General features: G+C 40.3%; 1 protein-coding gene across 2 annotated transcripts in view; it reads right to left on the bottom strand.

Moving 5' to 3' along the window:
* Positions 1–380: 380 nt before the first annotated feature.
* itgav (integrin, alpha V) overlaps positions 381–23,437 on the bottom strand; it is a 40,310-nt gene continuing 17,253 nt past the window's right edge. The window contains exons 6-32 of one of the 2 annotated variants that reach the window (XM_085136529.1): positions 21,147–21,195; positions 19,284–19,406; positions 18,753–18,797; positions 18,382–18,425; positions 16,458–16,514; positions 15,121–15,173; positions 13,590–13,665; positions 12,618–12,747; positions 12,217–12,314; positions 11,555–11,648; positions 11,357–11,402; positions 10,295–10,405; positions 10,044–10,099; positions 9,788–9,939; positions 9,470–9,607; positions 9,188–9,255; positions 8,942–9,080; positions 8,628–8,720; positions 8,263–8,342; positions 4,409–4,489; positions 3,990–4,095; positions 3,459–3,617; positions 2,747–2,881; positions 2,378–2,491; positions 1,662–1,769; positions 825–944; positions 381–633 (exon numbers count right to left, since the gene is read on the bottom strand). In XM_085136529.1, coding sequence (XP_084992655.1) covers positions 541–633; positions 825–944; positions 1,662–1,769; positions 2,378–2,491; positions 2,747–2,881; positions 3,459–3,617; positions 3,990–4,095; positions 4,409–4,489; positions 8,263–8,342; positions 8,628–8,720; positions 8,942–9,080; positions 9,188–9,255; positions 9,470–9,607; positions 9,788–9,939; positions 10,044–10,099; positions 10,295–10,405; positions 11,357–11,402; positions 11,555–11,648; positions 12,217–12,314; positions 12,618–12,747; positions 13,590–13,665; positions 15,121–15,173; positions 16,458–16,514; positions 18,382–18,425; positions 18,753–18,797; positions 19,284–19,406; positions 21,147–21,195 — 2,568 coding nt within the window. In that variant the 3' untranslated portion in view covers positions 381–540. The remainder of the gene's footprint in view (positions 634–824; positions 945–1,661; positions 1,770–2,377; positions 2,492–2,746; positions 2,882–3,458; positions 3,618–3,989; positions 4,096–4,408; positions 4,490–8,262; positions 8,343–8,627; positions 8,721–8,941; positions 9,081–9,187; positions 9,256–9,469; positions 9,608–9,787; positions 9,940–10,043; positions 10,100–10,294; positions 10,406–11,356; positions 11,403–11,554; positions 11,649–12,216; positions 12,315–12,617; positions 12,748–13,589; positions 13,666–15,120; positions 15,174–16,457; positions 16,515–18,381; positions 18,426–18,752; positions 18,798–19,283; positions 19,407–21,146; positions 21,196–23,437) is intronic. The other variant, XM_085136530.1, reaches the window with a different exon arrangement.

Below are 23,437 nucleotides of genomic sequence, written 5' to 3' on the forward strand. Positions count from 1 at the left end.
ACCTAAGTGTAACATAACAACAAGGCCGTTTATCTCCTTGCTGAATTTGTGTTTGGATGGAAAATGTGCAAATTAAGGTGGTTTATGCTTCTTATAACTTCTGGAAAACTGTAATTTTGATTTCAACTGCCTGCTAATCAAGCTGTAGCTTTATATTTTTAAAGCAGGCAATCTGATCATGCAACTCTCACAAATTAAACAAATGTATGTGTGAACTCAAAACATCTGCAGTTCGTAACATCAGCGTCGTTCAGACATCACGCACGCACTGTGATGCAGCTTCTCAGGAAACGTCGAACTGCTCCTTTAACACTAAACTTTGTGGATTTTGTTTGATCAATTCTCTTTTGGCACAAATACATGTTGACATTTTTTTAAAAAAAAAAACAAAATAAAAATAAAACCAGCACATTAAATCTTAAATCAATATCATTATCTGCCATCCAACAGTCAATACAGTGAAATGCTCTCAGAGGCCTTTTTACCCTGATTTCTTCCCACCCCCTACTGATTTGCCATCAGTCCCTCACAGTTTGACATCTAGGCATCAGTGTTTCCGTTCTCCTCCGGCTGCAGCTGCTCCTTTTCAATGCAGTCCTCCTGTGGGGGGCGGACTCTCTTAAAGAAACCCAACTGCACAGAAGAAGAAGAAGAAGAAAAGAGGGCACAAGAGTCGGTTATATTTGGTAGTGAAAGTTGTGTTTCAGCCATTAATCTGACACAGAAGAGCAACGTCTGAACACACGTCTCAGTGTAAAACTACAGAAGCTTAGGAAAAAGGAAAAAAGCAGCACAAGAACAGTGACAATGGACATGTTTACTACCTTGTACATGATGAAGATAAGCAGCGCCAGCAGCAGCAGCCCTGCCAGCACAGCCAGAGCCACCACCCAGCCTGGCACTGGTGGAGGAGGCTCAGCCACCCAAACCACTGATACACTCACCTGAAACGAGACAAAACCAAAAACATACTTACTTCGTCCTGATCAGATTAAAGTCATTATGCTGTTATAAAATGACCAATCTAACTCTTTAAAATATGCACTGTCCTTCCATCTGTGTTCCTTTAAGGTTGTTAAAATAAATTCCTCAAGACTGGTATCAACTTGTTCCAACGCTTCATTAAGTCTACAGTCCATAATCATTACGAAGAGTCGGGAGTCTAAATGCCAGCGAGTGCTTCCGAACACGCTGTGGACCTGCACTAACATGTTTTATCAGTGACTTAGAGACTGCTGTATGATAGCAAAACACTGAAGAATGTATTTTCTCTGACTGATTTAAAATCTAATATTAGTTTATGTGAAAATATGAGCTCATTCAGAAATCAAGATTTTTTCTTTTGTTTTTTGTTTTTCTGCAGACAGGAACTGGTTTGTGTAACAGCAAGGTGAGAAAGCTTATTTTTCATCTCCTTGCTGATAACGAGTCTACTGTCATGAGTCTGACTTCCTGCACTGAGAGGTTTTGTATGCTTGTTTATCTTTCTGTGAAATTCTTTGAACTTCAGAAGAAAACCATAACTTTAAAGTCACTAGTTTGCTACGTATTTCATTCATGAAACCTCCGTATATGTGCACACACATTTTGTGTTGACTTTGTGTTTGTAGATAATTCTGTGTCTTCCATGCATGCTAATCATTTGTGTTTGTGTGTCTTACTGTGGTGCTATTGGATGGTAGCTCCATCTCCAGGTTCTTGTAGGGCATCTCGATCACACTGAAGCTAGCCGTTGATTGTATCACATAGGAACGATTCTGATTCTCAGGCTGAAAGGAGGGAAAAAAGTCACATGTCTGACAAATGAAGTCCAAAATGCTGAGGATAAATCACGACCCGGAGAATGGATATTACCTAACAACAGACATGTGTTCTTCAGCTATTAGAGAAATTAGGACAGAGGTTTAAAAATGTGACAGTCTGGGCAACACTGTGTTCTGGTTATTTGTTTACATTTTGGCAAAAAGTCCAGATTATGAATGTTGGATTAGCTATTAGCAACCACTGCATGTAATGCACCCATAGATGCACAGGCAGCCATCACTGGGTTAGTGCAACAGTGAAACTTTATAAAGACCAGCTTTTGTTTCTAAGACTTAGCACACATGTTCTGTTGTGTGATTAGATTCCATTTATTTGCATAGCACCAAATTGCAACAACAGTTGCTTCGAGGTGCTTTATATTGTAAGGTAAAGACACTACAATAATATGATGGAGACGCACAGCAAACCCAAACCAGTGCATGTTGTGTTAATCAGGAAAGGAAACAGAAAGAAAAGAGCATGCATTTATAATTTAAGAGAACACAGACACAGAGCTGGTTGCTGTGTTCAGTAACATTGCTCTGCCCTAACATAGGTGCTTTTATTTGATTACCCTGAGGAAGTTGTTGACATCCAGTCTGGAGTAGATGAAGAGGATGGCGTTCTTCCTCCTTTCTAGACGACCGACCTGACATTTCAGTGTCAGACACTTAGCTGTGTGGCAGTCCTACAAACACACACACACACACACACACACACACACACACACACACTTTGGTCAGAAAATAATTACAGACAGAAAAAATGCACAAATGCTTTTCTTTAGGAACACAATTTGATTCTGAATATTTTAAACAGGAAGATGTCATCTAAAGCTGCTGGGATGCATCAGCTGTTCTTAGCACGATCAGGCATGAGTCAAGGTGTAATTTCATGTCATACAAATTGGTTATTCAAAGCATATTTGCTTGTGTAGATTTACCAGTGTCTGCAGGTCATTCTCTGCATTTCTGGACTCCAGATCTCTCTTCTGACGGACGCTGTTTTGATTCCGTCCCTCCGACTCTCGTCCTCCAGGCGTAACAGTGCTGGTGTTCTTTGAGGTGCTCACTGGGTTCTGAAAGACACAGACACACAAAGAAAGGCTTATTTGTTGGAAACATGTAAGAGAAGGAGCACTGCCACAGTATCACATTATTAATTGGAACAGCAGAGATACTTCTTACTGGTGTTTAAAGCTACTTTGTCTAATTACAAACTGAAGAATTTAACAAAAACTTTCACCACTAGAGGGCAGCTTTTTATCAGCTGGTGCTGACATGTTTTTTGGTCTGCGCTGCAGTTTGACTTTGAACATTTGATTTAGCGACCCCATTCCCTCAAGAGGCTTTGCCTTTTTCTCTCACCACCACTGTAAGCAGGTGTGTCCTGTGATGATGTGGCCGCTTAACTGAAGGTTAAACTGACTCAGCATGTTTTGGTACAAAGCGGTATAAAGTACAGCCTAGCACTAGTTTAATGTCAGCTGATCTCTTTAAGAAAATCCATGGTTGTGATAGTCATATTTTTAAGCACAAATTTAGAAGAAGTACCTTTAAGACAACATGTGACAAAACTGTGGAAAGAAGCTGTATGTTGTGAACCGTTTGAGTATTGGTGTGCATTTGTGTTGTTTCTGTATTCGTGTGCCTTACAGAGACATTGAGTGGGTTTATCTGTATGTCAGTGGTACAGTTGATGGGTCCCTCTGTGTCGTAGCTGGTGATGTAGAGCAGAGAGCTGTTTCTAAACTGGTACGGCCACTTGACCTCCAGCGCTGCCTTACTGAACGTACTGGGACCGTTGTTCAGGAGCTGTGAAAGGGGAATGCAAGTTTTAATCTCAGTCCAAAGAAATAAAAATACAGGAGAAATATTTTCAATAACCACTGGCATTAAATCTGTGACTGTGAAGCTCTAATAAATCATTTCAAAAAACAAAAAGCAGTTGAACTATACAATAATACCAAAAGGGTGGGAGACCAAGAAATACAGTCTCATATAGCATAATTCATTGTGAAATCATGAGGTCAGCTTGACCTACATTACATTATGCTTGCTGGTAATAATAATAATAATAATAATAATAATAATAATAATAATATCTTGTGCAGTCTTAGTTAAATCAGTGAGATAAAAAAAACAGAATCACCCGTCTCCCGCATGTTCGTGCATGTGTGTCTGTACCTCGTAGACGTGTACTATTTGTGGTCCGATGTCGTCACCGAATACAGGAGGGTCTCTCGGTTTCCAGTTGGCGATAGGAATAAACACCTGACCAGGAGATGAAGACCTGGAAAAACATTTTAAGGAACAATGTGAAGCTGGAATCATAAAAACTTGTTTTTAAAGCAAGTTTCAAAGTCAGAGATATACCAGTTAAACGAGGGTGTAGTCAACACTTTTATTTTTATACTTGTACAAATTCTGTAGCTTTTAAAGCCTCATCCCTTTTTAAAGATGAGGCAACAAGCTTATCAATTATTATTATTATTTAAATACACTATTGGGAAAATCATATAAATTACAGCCTCTTCTTTTGAAGCTTCTTAAGCAGAACGAGAAACACCTTCAGGAGCAGCAGTGTGTGTTTCTGTGCGTTTTACCCTCTGATGGAGACTTTAGCGAGTACAGCCAGTTTGATGACGCTGGTGACTTTGGGACTGGTGTTGTCAAACTGGTTAGAGCTGAAAAATCAACAAACAGTCACATTCACATGACCAAAAACAAACAAACAAACAAACAAAATCCCTAACCCCTAAATGTGTTAAAATAAACAACATCACAATACAATGATCTAGCCTTATTAAGATAACCTAACCAAACCACGCACACGTCTCTGGACTGTGGATGGAAGCCAGAGTCACCTGAGAGAACCAACACAGGAGAACACGTAGAGGCTGGATTTGAACCCAGGACCTTTTTGCTGCGAGGCCATCGTACCACTGCGCCAGGTTTAGTTACATCAGTAATTCTAACTGCGCACAGGTCTGAATGCAGTGAATGGTTGTCTGTCTTTATGATTCAACGCTGCGGCAGACTGACAAATTGTCCAGGGGGAACCGTGCCTCTTGTCCTAGGACAGCTATGATAGGCTCTGCCTGAACCATATCTTATGCGCAGCAACTCAGTCCTGGAGTCTGTTACATTTCTAATGTAAGGATCCTAAATTGGATAAGCTGAAGAAAATGAATGAATGGCTGGAGAAATATTACAACTTATTGATTACTTTATTCTTATTTGTAAAGCATCTAAAAGACATTTTAAAGAAGATATATGTCATAAAAAAAGGCAAATAAAGATAAAGATAAAATAAAATGAAAGACACTATTGAATAATAAGTCCAGTGAATGATGGTAATAAATACTAAAAAAAGTAAAATCCCGATTAAAGGTTCGAACCTGATGCTAAAGTGCTAAATTCTACATTTGTGCTTATCGTGAAGAAAATGCTGTCAGTGCCAAACTGCACATCAAAGACATCCCAACACTCAACTGCAACTAACTGACTGAAAATCTGTTGCTCCAACCTGACAAATAAATACAGTAATCACCAACAATGTTGCTAATATGTAGAGCTCATGAAAGAAATCAAAAATAAATCAGGAATAAGTCAAATGTAACAAATAATAATAAAGATAACTACCTTAAAAAGTTCAAGAATATGAGAAAAGGTTAAAACATAGTTAATCTGAACATGTCAAAGGTGATGACAAAAAGAGAGAAACGGTCTGCAGAAATCTCGTGACACACATTTAAGGAGCAGTGAAACTGCTGTGCAGTACGAGTGTGTCGATGAGCTGAAGAGGAGGCGAACCAAAGACTGCTGAAAACCCTTCATTAACATACTTCTCTCTCTCTCTCTCTCTCTCTGCCACAGAAGTACAAAAACACTAACACAGAAGAATGTGAAGACGGAGCTGCTTCCTTCACAGTTTCAGGGCTTTTGTTATTCAGATGAGCGAGACGAGGAAAACAGCTCTGCTTTAGTGAATTAAGTGGGCTTAACACTCAGTCTGATTGCAGTTAGCTTCTATCACGCTAAACCTTCTGAGGTGTGTTGATGCTACTGTACCCTGCTTTTCTTTTGTGTCCTTGGAATAACAGCAGAGTCCTTATCATTTCACACTGGATACAGGATGTACTGAAATCCTTCATTTAAAACACTTCTTGAGACTACCATTAATTCCTCATAATGACAAAGTGAAAACTTTATTTATATTTTAGCCTTGATTTTAGTCTTTGTGTAACTTTTGCCTCTCTATACACCAGTGTTTGTGTGCTAATATGAAAAAGAAAACAAAAACTGAAGTGCTGTCTGTAGGTGGCACTATGCGGCACTCATTACAATTACCCAGAATTACCTACTGTTGATATTTCAGGCCTTTGAAGTAAGTTCGACTCAATTTTGACCAAGGCCAGAGTCCCTCATAGTGATCGTGTACAACAATTTTTAAACAACAGATCTGTTTAGAATGTATAAACAGCCCATTTGACTAATAACCAATGTTCCCTCTAAGCTGCGTGCGCAATTGCGCACTGCTGGCACGGTCTCTGCACACAGAAAATCTGTGTTGCGCACAAAAAAACAATCTAACCTGAATTGAAATTAAAATTAAAACTTTAACAATTCTGTTTTGCAGTGTTAGTCAGAAAGTGACTGGCTGCTCCCATATGGGATTAGAACGATGCCACCTTATCCCAAGTTCAGCCAATGATGCGATTCAATTTCGTATATACGCAGCTAATCAACGTCGTTGACAGGCTATGACAGCGTCCTTATGTGCCGACACCGGTGTTTTAGCTAGCAAAGCGGCGTGGCTGATGTGGAGTGAAGCCATGTTAATGACAACGTGTACAACCATTGGAGATGTGAGCAGGACACACGGAACAATTGACGGAAAAGGTGTGGACTTTGTACCAGTTTTTAAATTGTGTTGATCGGCCACATGAGACCAGAGTTGTGATAAAAAAAAATATGCAATGTTTGGTTTTCTTCCTGAATACTGTCGTTGTTTATATTTACTGCGGGAAGAAACGGTAAAAACTGCGTTTTATAAAGAAAATGCTCGAAAACACTCTACACCTGTGAGCAAAAAACAGCCCCCTCCCTACCCCTCCCCCTGTGTAGTTAGTGTGTAGTGTAGTCAATAGTTTTGTTGTGTGTGTCAGAACAATGAGGCAACTACTGAATGTTACAGGTGTTATAGGAGTGACACATCTCCTGTTGTCAGGCCTGCAGGTATCAGGCTGTTGTTCTCCTTTATCTCATAGTGGACAGAAGTTAGTTTTTGGAGTGGCACAAATAATTTGTGTGGCATCAAATTTGATGCAGAACACCTGATTGTTCTGTAAATAATTTGAAATATTTATTTTAAAAAAAACTGCTTTGCCTTCATTTTTAGGTAAACAGCTGCAAAAAACTTTGTTGTTTGCAAAACTCAGTTACTTTTTTTGAAGAAGAAACTATATAATTAATTGCCCAACATTGGTCATTATATGCTGTATTTTGCAGACTGAGAGTTAAAGGACTCTCTCCCAGACCACAGACTCATATTCATAATACAAGTCAGAGCTTTATTAAAAAACAAAAAATTAAAAAAGAAAGAAAGTTTTGTTTTCAAAATTGGAGTTCAAGTTATTTTTACTTCCAATAGTGTGAACATACTACACAGGTCATGAACAAGATTTTTTAAAATTTTCATTGTAAGTGGGCTAAAGCAGTTATTTAAAAGTCGTCTAACATAAATGTGAATACTGTAATTTGATTATTTTAATAAACCATGTGACTTGGATGGATTCGATCCTGGCGTGACCACAGTGCACACGTCTAATGTTGCTCACAGTGGTCCAAGGGACCGCTCAGGGAGTTTGAGTGTTCACTCAGACACATGAAAAATTAGAGGGAACATTGCTAATAACCAAACTAAACTGATGATTAATCCTAATGAAATGTTTGTAATGCATTTTTCTACTAGTCACACATTGACTTTCATACAGCACTTTATCTACCTCCATGGCCAATTTAGAATCAACAATTAACCTAACACGCACATTTTTATTGTAGTACCCAGCAGGCAAAGGGGGAACATGCAAGCCCCACACAGAAAGGCCCCACCAGGGATTTGAACCAGGAACCTTCTTGCCCTGTTTCCTAACCACCCCACCACCCTATTACAGCTCTTGTTTCTGTGTGAAGGCACCATCTGACCTCGTTATGACCTTTGTTCTTATGTGTACCACATATGACCACTCCTACACAGTTTTACTGTTCCCCAAGATTTAAAATCCACCTGATCTGAACCGATTCAGGTCGAATTTGTCCCGGAGCAGTCTCGGTGTACAAACATATACAAAAGCGTAGCATCCAGGGTATTTTTGCTTCTATCAAATATCAAAATGGGTTAAATTTGATGAGTTAAAGCAGGGTCAGAACAAAGAGACCAAACACTGTTCCGTACCTGACTATCTGCAGGTCAAAGCGGACAGATGTGTCGTCCTCTGATAGCTGTTGCACGCTGAACCCCAACTCAGCCACCATCTGACCAATGAGAGCACAGGGACAGGGCCAATCAGTGAGCAGGAGGATGCAAGAAAACCCAGCAGACACCACTAGACTTGATTTGGTGAACAAAGGTCACTCAAAATAATCGAAACTTCATTACTGACGTATTCTGATTTTAAAGCTGCAGTTCAATATATTTGATTCAAATATTTATTCGGGCAAATTAAATGTGCTTTAAAGTTTTCTTTCCCTTCTGATCAACTTCCAGTTGGACCAACTCCTATGTGTGTGTGTGTGTCTTTACATGCACCGATCACTGACCTTAGTTCCTCCCTTCATGGGGTTTCCAAGGTCACACACCACCATTTTAGTCTGGTTCTCTTTCTTGTAGGCGCAGGACAGCCTAGACAGGGCCTAAGAAAAATGAGACATCACTGATTATTACAAGAATTATTACCAGCTCAATATTGATCTGGATTGTACAGTAATACTTTATGAACAAACATTCCAATGCAAGAACTTTTCAGCTTTATTTCTCAAAGTACAGCAGCAGGAAAATGTATCTCCTCATTTCAAAGTGAACATTAAACTGATTTTGGCTGAATCTGGGCAAAGTGGAGTGGCGTCTGTATTACCTGACTGCGACCGCTGAAGTCAGCCTGCTGCGGAGGGTAGATGTGGAGTTCGGCCTCGTAGGCTCCCTCGCCTTGATTCTCAGCAGTGATCTCCAGGGTCAGAGCGTTATCATCGCCAATGTAAATCTGGTCACGGTCACTGAAGGGAGGCAAAGAACACTAAACTGAGGGTTTCAACCGAAATTTCCGTCCTGATTTCATTGGCAAAACTTTTTGGTTTAACTTAGGTTGAGTTTGTTTTCTCACCTTTTAACCGACAGCTTGAGGTCAGGTTTGCAGATGTTGTCAGGCCCACAGTCCAACAGGATATGAACCTGATGGAGAGAAGAGCAAAGATGAAGATGTTCAGTATCAAAGAATAATAAATAAAAGGAGTCATTCAGTATTGTTTGGTCCAAACTACTATAAAGCCTTCATTATCAAAAAAATTAATTGTGAACTATCATTCTCTACATGCCAACATGACTATCAAAGGCCCTAAAAGTCACAGATCGCTGTTCATTCATTGAATAAGCTGCACATATTTACCTGTTTGTTGATTTCAGATGGAGATGACATGTCAACAATAGGCTGCAATCCCGTTTTGTCTGCAGCCCGCTGGTAGTTCATACTGTACTCCATCGACACTGAGATGGGAGTGATCTTATCCCGGAACTCTCGATTATCCTGACAGAGCAGGAGGAAACATAAAGAGCCATGTTTGTAAATCCATTCCTGGGAAGCATTTTCCTTTTATCCTTCAAACTTTGAAAACCTCTGTGGTCACAAATCCAGTTAACATGCATCTCTAAAAGCAGCTTTCATCCTGTGTTAGTCCTGTGAATCTAAACCGTGTGACTCGCTCACCAGGTAGACCCACTGCTCCTCGCAGGTCGGCTCTTTGCCGTTGGACACGGTCGTGTCTTTGGAGTACTGAAAGGTGCGACTGTGCAGGAAGAAGACACGCTTAGTCGTCTCCTTCTGCTTCAAGCGGTCCAACATGAGGTCCACTCGGAAAGCTGGGAGAGTTATTAGACAAAATCTGAATGTTGCACCGCCACAACTAATGCAACTCTTGTTGTGCGGAGGGAAAATGGGATGTAGCTTCTGCAGATTTACTTACTGAGCAGGTCTGGAGCCCTATGGCCGTTGACCTTCAGACAGTACTTCACCTTAAAACTGAAAAACAACACATGAGTCCCCCCTAATAATGTTTAACAATGATGTTTCAATCAGTTATTGACAAAAATGCACAGCAAAGGATGACTGTAGGTGTTTATGTGTGCAGGCGAACTGAACGTATTGACAAGAAAAAGAAAAAACCTGCCAGAAAAGACTACAAGTACATGTTTTAGTAGAAATGTGACTGCTCACCATGATACAGGTGTGCGGCTGCCATTAGACAGTGTGCAGTTCTTTTCCTCAGGGTTGATGATCAGGGGTGTGATGTCCAACGTGGCATTTACACTGATCACTGGACGGGCTCTGTACATGCACAACACACAGAGGTTAGGTCAGTGATAATACAAGCGACAAAATAGTTGCTTATTAAGATGAAAGATTTTGATGAAAGACTAATCAACTGTTACAGCTCTAATCAAGCATTTAGCATTTTACAAATGATTTTTAAAAATATTTTTTTAAAAATTGCCTTGTATGGTGCTCAAGGCAGAACACATTAAGACACACAAAAGTATTTAAAAACCACACAGCATCATGTCACATGGCTGTCATGGCTGCTGGGACAAAGCTGTTTTTAAACCTTGTTGTTTGTCCTGCATTTGGTTTGTTTTGGAAAATTAAGTATGGAAAAACAAGCTTTTAGGAATTCCAGTGAATATGTGGACACTTTTACTTAATGTTCTAGGCCTTAAACCTGCATTCTTCTTAATGTCCAGCAGGGGGTTGACAGCTGTTGTTGCAACAAGTCTCTGGAAAACTCTCCTTTAACTTGATCTGAGTACATGCCTCCATAATGACTGCATGATCTACGTCACTAATTCTACTGTACGTTTTAGTAAGCACTTATTGCAATTGACAGCTGAGCGTACAGTGCCCCAGTCAGAAACCCTTCAACTCACTCATCACATCTGGTTTCAAGACCTCAAAAATGGAAACACTCCATGCACACCTGGTTGTTCTAAGCGGTTATGAATGAGTATGACTGTATGAAAAGGGTTCTCATTAAACATTTAGGATATATATGTACATAAATATTAACAAACAAAAACAAATGAGCATGGGGATGCAGGTTGAACGTGTCCTAATAGCATCTATAAAGCCAGTAGGAGCTGAATGAAAACAGCAGCTCTTTGATATCAGAGGTGGCCTTGCTCATTAAACTCATCAGCTTCTATCAGAAGCATTACAGACACACACACAGTCACAGCAGGCAAGCACACTCACACACGCAGTGTAGATTAAGGATTTGATTACCTGTATAAAACGGCTCTGTCTGCTCCAAACACTCCAACTATTAAATCTGTGGGGCAGAAACACACATCAGCTCTTTTTCACAGCACAGCTACTGACATTCATTTGTCTCCTGCTGTGCTTCTCTACATGTACACGTTTCTGTGTGTGTGTGTGTGTGTGTGTGTGTGTGTGCGCGCGTGTGTGTGTGTGTGTCTTTACCTGGATATCCATTCTGGTCTATGTCAGTATTTCCAGACATGGAGTACCCAAAGCTAGGGGGCATGTAACTGGATGCCCATTTGCCCTCCAGGCGCTGATGAGGCAAACATTTCAAATTAAAAGTTTATGTTGGGGCTCTTGTTGCTATAGTAGTAAACTTCCTTTCAGTTAAAAATTGTAGCACACCAACGTGACTGGGAGGATGTGGGAAGGCCACATCGACGTGACCAGCTGCACAGTGGTCAGAACTGAATCTAGTTATCTAAATCAGCTGATTTGAAAGTGAAACTAAAAACAAACATAACTAAAATAGTTCTTACAGCCATTCTTTGAATGTCTAATCAGGGTTTTATGGTAATCCCAGACTAACTGTGAACCAGTTTAAGTGAAAACTTTATGTGTGCTGTATTTTCAGTGAGGTTAGAATCACTGGTTTCAGCAGTCTTTGCCTGTGACTACTTCAGAGTGTGGGCAAGATTTTCACTGTGTACAGCGCTTCACACCATAAAAACTTAACAGAAGTCTCAAAAATAAAAACAAAGAATAAAAATTGTCACCTATATAACAGTTACAAAATCCAGTTACTGTAGAAATCTAACTATAAGCGGGTAACTAAAGTGTATATAAACACAGTGAATGGAAGGGGCAGGTGTGGCATTTACCTGGGATGGTGATGCTTTGGGCCCCTGAGGGCTGCCGTTATGGATGTAAACCAAGCCATTATGGTCGGGGCCTCCGTAAGGAGCAGAGATGGCCACATCTGGAGAAGAGTGGAGGGAGATGTGGAGTGGGTAAAGAACTACTGTGTAGCAGTCAAGGTGAAAAGCAGCTGATGCATTTACTAAATCACGTATACTTCAGCAGGGACCTGTGTCTGTTTGTATACACACATATGTATCTGTGGACAAATTTCAGTTTTAAACTGCTGTTTCAACTGGTCTTCATCATCAAAGGGATGTGTGGGGGCTTGAACTGGTTAGTGGCTCACTTTATCCTCACAAAGACAGAAAGAGCTAAAACACCGGAGGGGGAGAGGGTGGTGTGTTGTGGTGCTCTCTGTTACCGTTGTAGCCATCCATGTTCAGGTCTCCTAGCGCTGCAATGGCAGAGCCATATCTGGCGTAAACTTCGGACCCAGTGAGCAACCGAGGTGGTTGGAAGGAAAATCCACCCCGACCAAGATAGACAGACACCTGAAGAACACACACACGGTTTTAACAAACTGAAGCCTAACAAAAAACTCCACATCCTTTATATTTTGCTCATATTTTAGAAAGATTTACCCTTTGCCTTAAATTTGTGTTACAGTATTAATATTTTAAAATTAGTGCTGCCAGCGTTAATCTCGTTAAAATGACGTTAACGCCATAACTGCATTAACGCGGCAAATCTCCATTAGCAAGTTAGCACGGGGCGATCCATGCTAACTTGCTGCATGCTTTGATGCCGTGCAGCCCTACGCCTTAGCTCAGCGGTCCCCAACCTTTTTTGCGCCACGGACCGGTTTATGCCCGACAATATTTTCATGGACCGGCCTTTAAGGTGTCGCGGATAAATACAACAAAATAAAACTAGTACCGGTACCGAAAAAAAGAAAATTTATTCAGAACACACGTGAAAAGACCAAGGAAAACCGAGTAAACGATAAAAATGATAACAAAATAACGCTGAAAACCGATAAAAACCCTGAAAACTATACATTTCACACTCAACTCTCGCAGCCCGGTACCGAACGACTCACGGACCGGTACCAGTCCGAGGCCCGGGGGTTGGGGACCGCTGCCTTAGCTAACTCTTGTTAACTTCATTTTAACAATATTAACACTGACAGCACTATTTTAAATAGCTTCATACTTCGGCACAGAGTTGTTAATTTTCTAATTACTTCTTACAAAGTTGATGAGTTTCCAGCTAAATATATTTGCTTTCTTTAATAAAAAACAAAGAAAGCACAGTTCACCTAATCTGTCAAACACTTTTACAGTATGAGTATGTATGTATGCACATATGCAACGGATGCTCTGTGTGTGCCTACCTGTCCCACCTCCCTCAGTTTTCCATCTGAGCCCCTGTCCATGAAGAGAGGAGCTCCAACGAACACATCCATATTACTGACAGACAGATAAAACACAAAATAAGAACACCAGATCACTTATTATTCGATTATAGTCATTTAATATTCATTCATCTGCATTTTAAAACACAGTGTATCCATATTATTCTAAGGGCAAAGCGTCTGTCATCCTTTACATCCCTTTGTGATCTGTTTGACACTAAGAAGAGTGCTTGTAGAGAGGACAGAGATGGCACAAGAACGGGTGAAAAGGCTGTTTAAACAAAACGATAAACCGAGTCATCGAATTGCTCAGTATGGAGTGATTTTATCTCAACTGCTTTTTTACTTTAGAAGGTGCCGTGCAGCATTGCTCCATCAACAACAGCGGAAAGACTTAAATGTCACTCAGAAGACATCAGAGCTGTGTCGACTGATAAACAACGGCAACTCTAGTATCACATTTCCACGATGTTACCCACATTTCACCCACTCTGATTCTTTGCCAGACAAATAGATTTTAATAGATTTCCTGACACTCATTATTTCCTCTTTCTTGAACGCACCAATAGAGACTAACCAGCTGTTTATCATCATCAACCAGTTAACACAATACTCTCACAACAGGAGCAGATGGGAACAAGCAGTCAGCATTTGTTAGCATGCTGAACAGAAACACTGATAAGATGGTCAAACACTCTCTGAGAGGTTTGGTGGTTGTGTTTGATAATTTTCACCACTTCCTTAAAGCGATGGCATTAGCACCCAGCTTTTCTCACGCCACTTATTTTAGTTGGCACACAACTAAACACGTAAACAAGTGTATGAACCACCGCAAACTTCGCAAACGTGTAAAGTCTGGTTTCACTTAAAAGAGGCCATCAAAGCTCAAGCTGACAGCAAAGTGAACAGTGTTGAAGTTTGAGTGTTTCCAGAGGTCAAAAGCAGTTGTAAAAGTCTTCAATGTGCTTTTAAATTACCCGGGAGCTCTCGCAAGAGAAAATAACAGAGCTCACTTCACTATCGAGGGTACAAGTACACCAAAGTCTACTTTAGAGACGCATTAATATAAAAATATCTGCCATTCATATTTCCCCCAAACACAACCCAAGCTGGACAAACATTAGCTCTTCTAAGTGTCAGCTCTTGTCATTTTAATGGTGATTGGAAGTAGGATTCAGATATTTAAAGAAAAATGGATTCCGGTTTAACATGTAGCTTTAAGAAAACACTGATACACACTCACACATACACACAGAACCACACCAAATAGCAGCAAAACACAGCAAATAATACCCCCAACTGCCACCAACTGCAAAGAGAGACAGTTCAGTGGAAATATGTTGTCATCCTATTGTTGCACTGTGGTGACAAAAATTGTTCTGCCATAAATTCCATGGATGGTGCTGTACGGATATCTACGTACAGAAGAATATATCTATTGTTTTGTTGGAGGGCTTGTCTTAAACCACAGATGGGGAAATTGTATGAGCACACACAAACACGTACTCACCCGTCATTGTTGACATCAAAAGCTGCAACTGAATGTCCAAAGTACGCGGCCATCTACAAGATGAGAGCGAAGGAGAGTCGAGGAGATGGAATCATGAGTTTACACAAGAAAGCACGCAGTCACAAACATTTTGGTCAGATTGGAAATCTTTAGATTGAACTTTTTATTTAAGTATATTATATTAGCATTACAAAATCAAAAGCATTTATTGCCTGTCAGACTACTGTGGCCTTTTGAATTTAATAGTCTTTAGGAACTCAATGTTATATCTCTGTAAATAGTTGTGATGTAATGGCTGCATCTCTGATACAAGCTAGAATGATGTTTCTCCTCGTAAAGAAACACAGTCCATCAGCAGCTTCTGAGTGAAATAAGAAGCCGTTCTCAAACCACAACCCAGTGACTAGCACAATGATATCAGAGGTGAGATCGCATAAACAGAAGACATTCAGAGAAAACTGAAGGAGGAGTGAGAGGCGTCTGTCTCTTTAAAGAGAAAGCAGGCAGCAGGAAACTGATAAAAGTGAGGTTACAAGGTTCAGAGGGGGAGCTATGGTGGACAGACAGGAAAACGAAGAGGAACTAATTAACTCGAGCGATGACAGTCTGTTTTCCTCCCCACCCTCCTCCCCCTCTGCTATATCTGCATCTGGAGCAGTTTACATCTTGATTTAAGATCAGTGTTCACAGGATCTTCTACACCTAAAAAGATCCAAAGCCTGGTTTCTTCAACCCTTCAGAACTACCAAAATAATAATACAGTGGATACAGGAGCAGCTCTCTTCTTCTTGCCATCTGACACTGACCATTACTAAAAAGGCATCCAGCACGTTTCTTTGTGCTAGCAGGAAGAACTGCTCTGTTCTTCTGACATTTAGGTGTTTTACAGCAAACTGAAAAAAACATTTGCAGCTCACTGAGATGCTTAATGTGCAGCTGAATATAGCCCCTCTGTGTAGACATGATCGATCATTTTGCTCAATGTAATAAGTGAATATCATCTGGATTACAGCTTCTTGAAAAGTAACTGTTGGTGAACAGCTCATTAATAAACCACAATCAGACCGTATTTCAAAGCAGGTTCAAAACGGTATAGTACAAGCTGTTACATTAAAATGCATGCTGATGCTCGTCTCCTCCAGGCAACCAAACACGCGTGTCAACTTCCAATATTTCTAACTGGCCTCGTGCAATCTGTAAACTGATCGAGAACGCGGGCTGATTTTTTGTTTTTCTCCACCCCTTGTTTTACTGATTATATCCTCAGGGGCAAACCCACTTTGAAACATGCAGCTGTGGCTTTCTGTGCCACAGAGTATGGCTGTCCCACAACTCACCTGTGACCCTGTGAAGTTGATCATGGACTCCATGACTGCGCCGTTAAAAATGTTCACCTAAAACATCGAAACAAAGCACAGATCAGCAGCTAAATCCCCATTAACGCTTTTAGAACTCAGCAGTGCTGCTGTGCATCTCACAATAATAAAGCATCTTCTGCTTCTGTTATTGACATAACACATTTACAGTAATAACACAGAATCATCAAATGTCAGCAGCACTGTTGAAGCCAGCTTTGTGCACTGGTTCCTAATCTAAGGGTCCGGCCCCTCTAAAAGTTTACCAGACGTTATGAAAGGGAAAAAAAATCTGTTTCTGTTATACAACTTTCTCTGATCTTTGCCACTTCTTCACTTATGCAGTAATAAGCCAGTGCAAGCAGTTTCACTGGTTTATAATAGCCCACATCAGCTGCATTATACCCTTGGCTCCAACAATTACTTAAAAATGAATCAACAAACCTCAATATTTATATCCTGGACGTGACTCCAAACTACAAAATTAAACCCGAGAGAGATTTGTACTTCGTTATGTCTTCTTTTCTTACTCTTTTCTATCTGGTCGTTAAGTCTGACGTCACTAGCCGTGTCTGGGCCTAAACTCCGCTGCAGGTCCATATATCAAACGATCACTATGGCATTACTGAGAGTTGAAAAACTGTCTAAAGTCTTTCATCTTTAATAAAATGATCAGCGTTCTGCTCTACCAGGTGTAACAATTGAGTTTAACATCCAGGCATCCATGAAAACGGAATTTATGACATTTATCGGAGTTAGAAGTTAGCAGGAAGTTAGCTCGCTAGCTTCTATCTAAATACAATATAGCATGTCCTGACTGTGGGGTTTTGGAAACAAATTCAAATGTACAGCTCTGTTATCACTTCCAACATAAATGAAGACAGAAAACTAAACAGCAGTGACGTTTGTAGGGTTACTGAAGTTTGGCTAGCTGGTATATAATGATGTGCTACGTGACCGCTAGCGACACAGCTATGTTAGCATAATATAAACAAGCTAACTTTTTTCCCACTCGATAAAAGTTAACGTGAGGGTTCTCGGTGGTCAGGAACAAATGTAATCGCATGGCAGGATGCTGTAAAAGGACCAAACTTCAGCCAGGAGAACAACTAAGATAATCCATCCACAATACGAGGTTAGTCATTCATATACTGCTGCATGGGCTGAGCTGTAGTTACATCCTAAGGTTTTAAAAACTGATCTTAAATAAATGATTAGCTGTAATAAAACCCGAAGGAGGTCAATAGTGATCATTGACTGTTTTAGGAGCTTTTTGGGATTAAATAGAAGAAAATACAAAACATTAAACATGTTAACAACACAAAAGCCATATTAAACCAGACTACTTTAGGCCCAGAAGTAGGATTCGTCACGTCATCACTTAACGACCGGATACACATGGTGCTGTAGACAGTGCTGTATTTTTAGCTTATTTTCCTCTGTGTTTTATTTGCAATGCAATCTGAAGCCACAATGATTAATATTTAACAGCAAGCTTATGTTTCCTAATGAAAAAATCTAAGTCTTTAAAGTGTGGGTTTATTACTCTAACCATATGTAATGAACATAAGAAGAATTGAAGTTGGTCTTTGTAACTGAAACTCTGAACTCTCAATAACGGTTTGCTTTAAATTGTTATACAACTAGATGAAGAGAAACCACCAATCATCCAATCACAGCTTGAGCTTGAGAAGACTGACAGTGAATATCTGAAGCAGAGCACTAGCTGATAATTGTTGTTTAGATGCTATGAAGCACTCTGCCTAAAGCCCTGAGGTAGGTACACTCTCTGACCACAGACTGACTGGATAATATGCATGTCCTGCACTATGGAAGCTCTAGGACAACAGCCGTAACTTGGCATAGTTCAAACATTGAGAAGTGTGTGTGAGCTTGTAACACTTACATAACCCAGCGCCTTCTCCCCCCTCGGTACTCCAGTCACAAAATCTGTGAAAGCATAAAAAGTTGAACAGACTGGTTATCATCTAACTACAGATGTGACTTTTTTTTTTGCTATTGCTTCAAATATTGCTGTTATAATTATGCCATTGACTTGGTTTATATGAAAATCAAAAAACCCAACACGGTTACATTTACTGTGGCTTTAAAAGGGAAGCTGGGCGTCCACGGGACACTGCCTTTAAAAACAGAGCATTTAATTCAACTCACTCCGAGCCTTTTCTTTATAAGTGTGTGAAAACTGTGTGAACATTTCACAATGGTGTATTTGCAGTACACTTGCATTATATAAATCCCCTTTCTTATCCCTCTTACCGTCCTTTCCATCGCCATTGAAGTCTGCAACTGTCACAGAGTATCCTGTGAACACAATCACAGAGTCTCTCGGTCAGACTGTTCAAATTTTCTGGGGTTTGATCGTTTCAAATGTTTAAAGATGCACAAGGACCTCTAAATAAGAATTTGTGTATATAATTCAAATATATTGTAATTTACAGGCACATTCTCAATAGCTAGACACACTAGAAAAGTTCATCCTCTGTGTTTGGATCGTTCTCAAAGCTTGCAGCTGCAACGTTGTAATTTGTGTAAATGCTTTACTGTTAAACTTTGCTTTCATAGTTTTATATTTGACAGTTATTTAATTTTACACATAAAAAAAACTCAAGCAGCAGGGTTTTTTTTATCTCTTTATACCAGGTCCTGCTTGTAGACTAGCACTAATATGATGATCACAGACTACATGCAAAAGATGGATTCCACCCACTGGTTAACAAAGAGCTGTGAGACATAAACATAGAAGTTATGAAAATCTGACTGAAGGTGTGTACGTGTTTGTGTAGTTACCAAGATAACTGTCGTCATACTGGGCATTGGCTGACTTGGTGGAGAGCGTGTTTCCATAACGGGTAAAGTACTCATTATTGAAGCGGGTAAAAATCTCTGAGACGTCATCAGAGATCAGCTGACCTGAAGAGAGAGGAGGAGAGAGAAGAAGAAAGGACAGAGGAGACGGCATGGAGGAGAACGAGAAGAGCAAAGCAAGACAGAACACAAGGAAAGAGTGAGGATAGAGAGCAAGAGGAAAAAAAAGATGGAAAAGAAAAATGTTAGGGCACAGGAGACAAAAGCGAAAAAACACCAGCAATTTAGGGGAACAGAAAAAAAGTGAAGGAGGTAAAGGGCAGAAAGAAAAGTTCTTTCACATGTGTGTTTACACGCTGACGCACTTTTGGTGTCGAGAAAAAAACAAAAAACATACAACTTGTAATTAAAGGAGCCACAGAGACGCAGCATTAACAGCTATCTAATCAGAAACAACAGTGGAGTGTGTGGTTGGGTGTGTAACTGTGAGTGCTGACTCAACAGGAAACAATCATTAGGCTAACACAGGAAGGCGCAGGAATACTATGACCATAAAGGGGGAAAAAAATTGTGTGACTGACTCAGCGTTTGGGGTATAATCCATGTCACACCCTCTAATATCAGATGGCCAGACAAACATTACAAAATGCTGCTCAGATATAGAAAGACAGACAAACGCACACCTCATAGCTTTACTTGCTCATTAAAATCTTAAGCGTGCGATGATGCATGCTATGGTCCAGAGTGAGATGGTGCAGTGAGTAATGCCGTGAACTACAAGTTGAGATCAGTGCTTTTTTTCCTATAGCTGTTAACATTCTGATCAACTGTACCTGTGAAAACTACGCTACAGACAACATCATAATAACACAGCTTTTGTTCATTATTTTTTAATCTGAGTTACTTTTTGTCAACGTAGAAAAAAAAAAAACTCTGGGTGCTTCAATTCCAACCACACATGCTGATCAAAATTGCAACAGTTAAAATGAATTTTATATGCAGCTCACAAGCAAAACAGTTTTAGGACCAAATTTGAACTTGAATACAAAGTCGACTTCAGTTAAGAGTTATAAAACAATAGTTATGTCTCTGTATTCCAGTGGATAGACTCAGAAAAACTACCTTTCTTTAACCCTTTCATGTTTATGCCATGTCCTGTTCTTCAACGTCATGCTGCTCTGTTGTATGTTAATTGCCCCTTGGGGATAAATAAAGTCTTTCTGATTCTGATGAATAATAATAATAATAATAATCACCTTTGGAGTGGGTGGCAGGGTATGAAGTGACACATCAGTCTCCAATGTAGTGGTTTATGTGCAAGTATACCATCAACACTGACACAAATACAAGAAAACAGCCCTTGAATAGCTGTCCACTGCTGTGACCACTATGCGCGAAAGGGGTAAAGTACCTAGCGTAAAGCTGTATTTAAATACAGTTACAGTAAATGTTCTCCAGCCCCCAGACCCCACAGTGACATAGCACACACTGCTCATGCTGATCCAGCAGCTTTTAAAACCACTGACAGCTGAGCTGAAAGCCTCATCGAGCAGCAGACCATGTTACCAACAATGTGGAGGAATATACAAACACCTTTTTGACACAGTACTCGGCCTGAATGCTCTGTCATAGCCTTATTTGTTACTACTTGTCATTCATAAAAAAGGTGTCGGTCTCTGTCTGTTCACCCTGAACTAAAAAACAGAGAGAGGGGCAGTGAAAACAGGGCTGGCTGGATGACCTGGATATGAACTGTCTCTTCATGTGTGAGTCACCACACTTGCTTTAAGGTGGCAGCAGGAAACACACAAACAAACGCCTACACGTAGTCAGTGTTATACTCACCCTGCCAGTAGAAGCTGCCAGGTCCTCCCACCACCACCCTTTTGTCATTCTGAAGACATAAAAAAGAGGAGAGGGGAAAGGAAAATTCAGATTTTCCTTACTCAGTCTTATAGTAAAAAACACATTCTTTTCCAAAGGATTAACAGTTCAACTTACTGAACTAGCGATTCTTTACAGATGCTCCCCTGACTGGGATCATATCCTCGCCCCAAATCTTTCATTTCTACCATTATTAAGTTTGCATTATGTTGTAACAAATAGAGAGGCAGTGAATTCTAGCTGAATGTGACACTACTGTACTAAACTAAAAACCTCAAATTGATGGTTGATGATTGGACAATCTGCTGCAACTGAAGACTTATTGCATTTTTATCTCCTTATTCAGAATCGCTTAACTGTGCAGTGTATACAACATTCCACAGCCTGCACTGTTTTCTCCAACTCTCATTTGGTCGTGCCTTTATTTATAGGAATGTCATCCCACAGACACTGTATAGACTGAAGTATTAAGATGCTATGAGAATCTCCAAAGCATACATCTTAAGTACTACAGTGATCCTATAACTTAAACTCATTTTTGAATTCATTAACTTGTCTTACATGAAAAATGCTGTGAGAAATTTCTTTTATGAGCAAATGCTGTTATGCAGAACCATTTATGGAAGCGCCAGCAGTGTGAGGCTTGACTTGTTTAAAATCACTGTCCAGCAGCAAGTTGTTGAGTTTTGTTGATTAAACAAATATTAATCAGCAAAACTCAATATTTAATTTCCTGGATGCGGCTCTGAACTGCAAAACTACAGGGTGGGCCATTTATATGGATACACTGTAATAACATGGGAATGGTTGGTGATATTAAAGTCCTGTTTGTGGCACATTAGTATATGTGAGGGGGCAAACTCCTCAAGATGGGTGGTGACCATGGTGGCCATTTAGAAGTCGGCCATCTTGGATACAACTTTTGTTTTTTCAATAGGAAGAGGGCCATGTGACACATCAAACTTATTGGTAATGTCACAAGAAAAACAATGGTGTGCTTGGTTTCAACGTAACTTTATTCTTTCATGAGTTATTTACAAGTTTCTGACCACTTAAAAAATGTGTTCAATGTGCTGCCCATTGTGTTGGATTGTCAATGCAACCCTCTTCTCCCACTCGTCACACACTGATAGCAACACCGCAGGAGAAATGCCAGCACAGGCATCCAGTATCCGTAGTTTCAGGTGCTGCACATCTCGTATCTTCACACCATAGACAATTGCCTTCAGATGACCCCAAAGATAAAAGTCTAAGGGGATCAGATCGGGAGACCTTGGGGCCCATTCAACTGGCCCACGACAACCAAGTCGTGGGCCAGTCGGCCATCTTGGATACAACTTTTGTTTTTTCAATAGGGAGAGGGCCATGTGACACATCAAACTTATTGGTAATGTCACAAAAAAAACAATGGTGTGCTTAGTTTATACGTAACTTTATTCTTTCATGAGTTATTTACACGTTTCTCTTTGTTCACAGCCATTGACATGTCGAAGAGGTTAACACGTGAGGAGCGGATCGAAATTGTGTTGATATCTGGTGAACGCAGTAACCGGGTCATTGCAGCAGATTTCAATGCAAGACCCCATACGAGACCACCCATCTCCCATGCTACAGTTAGCAAACTGCTTGCTAAGTTTCGTGAAACTGGTTCAGTGTTGGATTTGCCAAAATGTGGACGCAAGAAAACTGTCACTAATGAAGAAACATCAGTGGCTGTCCTAGCTTCATTCAGCAAGAGCCCACAGCGTAGCACTCGCCGCATGTCACTGGAGAGTGGCATTAGTCGAACATCCCTTCGCCGGATATTAGCTACTCACAAATGGCACCCTTACAAACTCCAGCTACTGCAGCATCTTGACGAGGATGACCCAGATCGGCGCACAGAATTTGCAGAATGGGCAAAACAAAAATTGGAACAGGACCCTCAGTTTATGCAGAAGATTTTGTTCAGTGATGAGGCAAACTTTTATGTGAATGGTGAAGTTAACAAACAAAACCACCGCTATTGGTCTGACACTAACCCACATTGGATGGATCCCTCCAAGACTGTTGGAACAACAAAAGTGATGGTTTGGTGTGGTATATGTGGTACAACGATAGTGGGTCCATTCTTCATCAATGGAAACCTCAAGGCCACTGGATATTTGAAATTGCTACTTGATGATGTTTCCCTCTTTATGCACTGAAGCTGGCACGTTCCCTGAGTTTTTCCAGCAAGATGGTGCACCACCACATTATGGGTGCCAGGTCTG

The sequence above is a fragment of the Neolamprologus multifasciatus genome, chromosome 16 (assembly GCF_963576455.1).
Source record: "Neolamprologus multifasciatus chromosome 16, fNeoMul1.2, whole genome shotgun sequence".
In the NCBI taxonomy this organism is placed as follows: Eukaryota; Metazoa; Chordata; class Actinopteri; order Cichliformes; family Cichlidae; genus Neolamprologus; species Neolamprologus multifasciatus.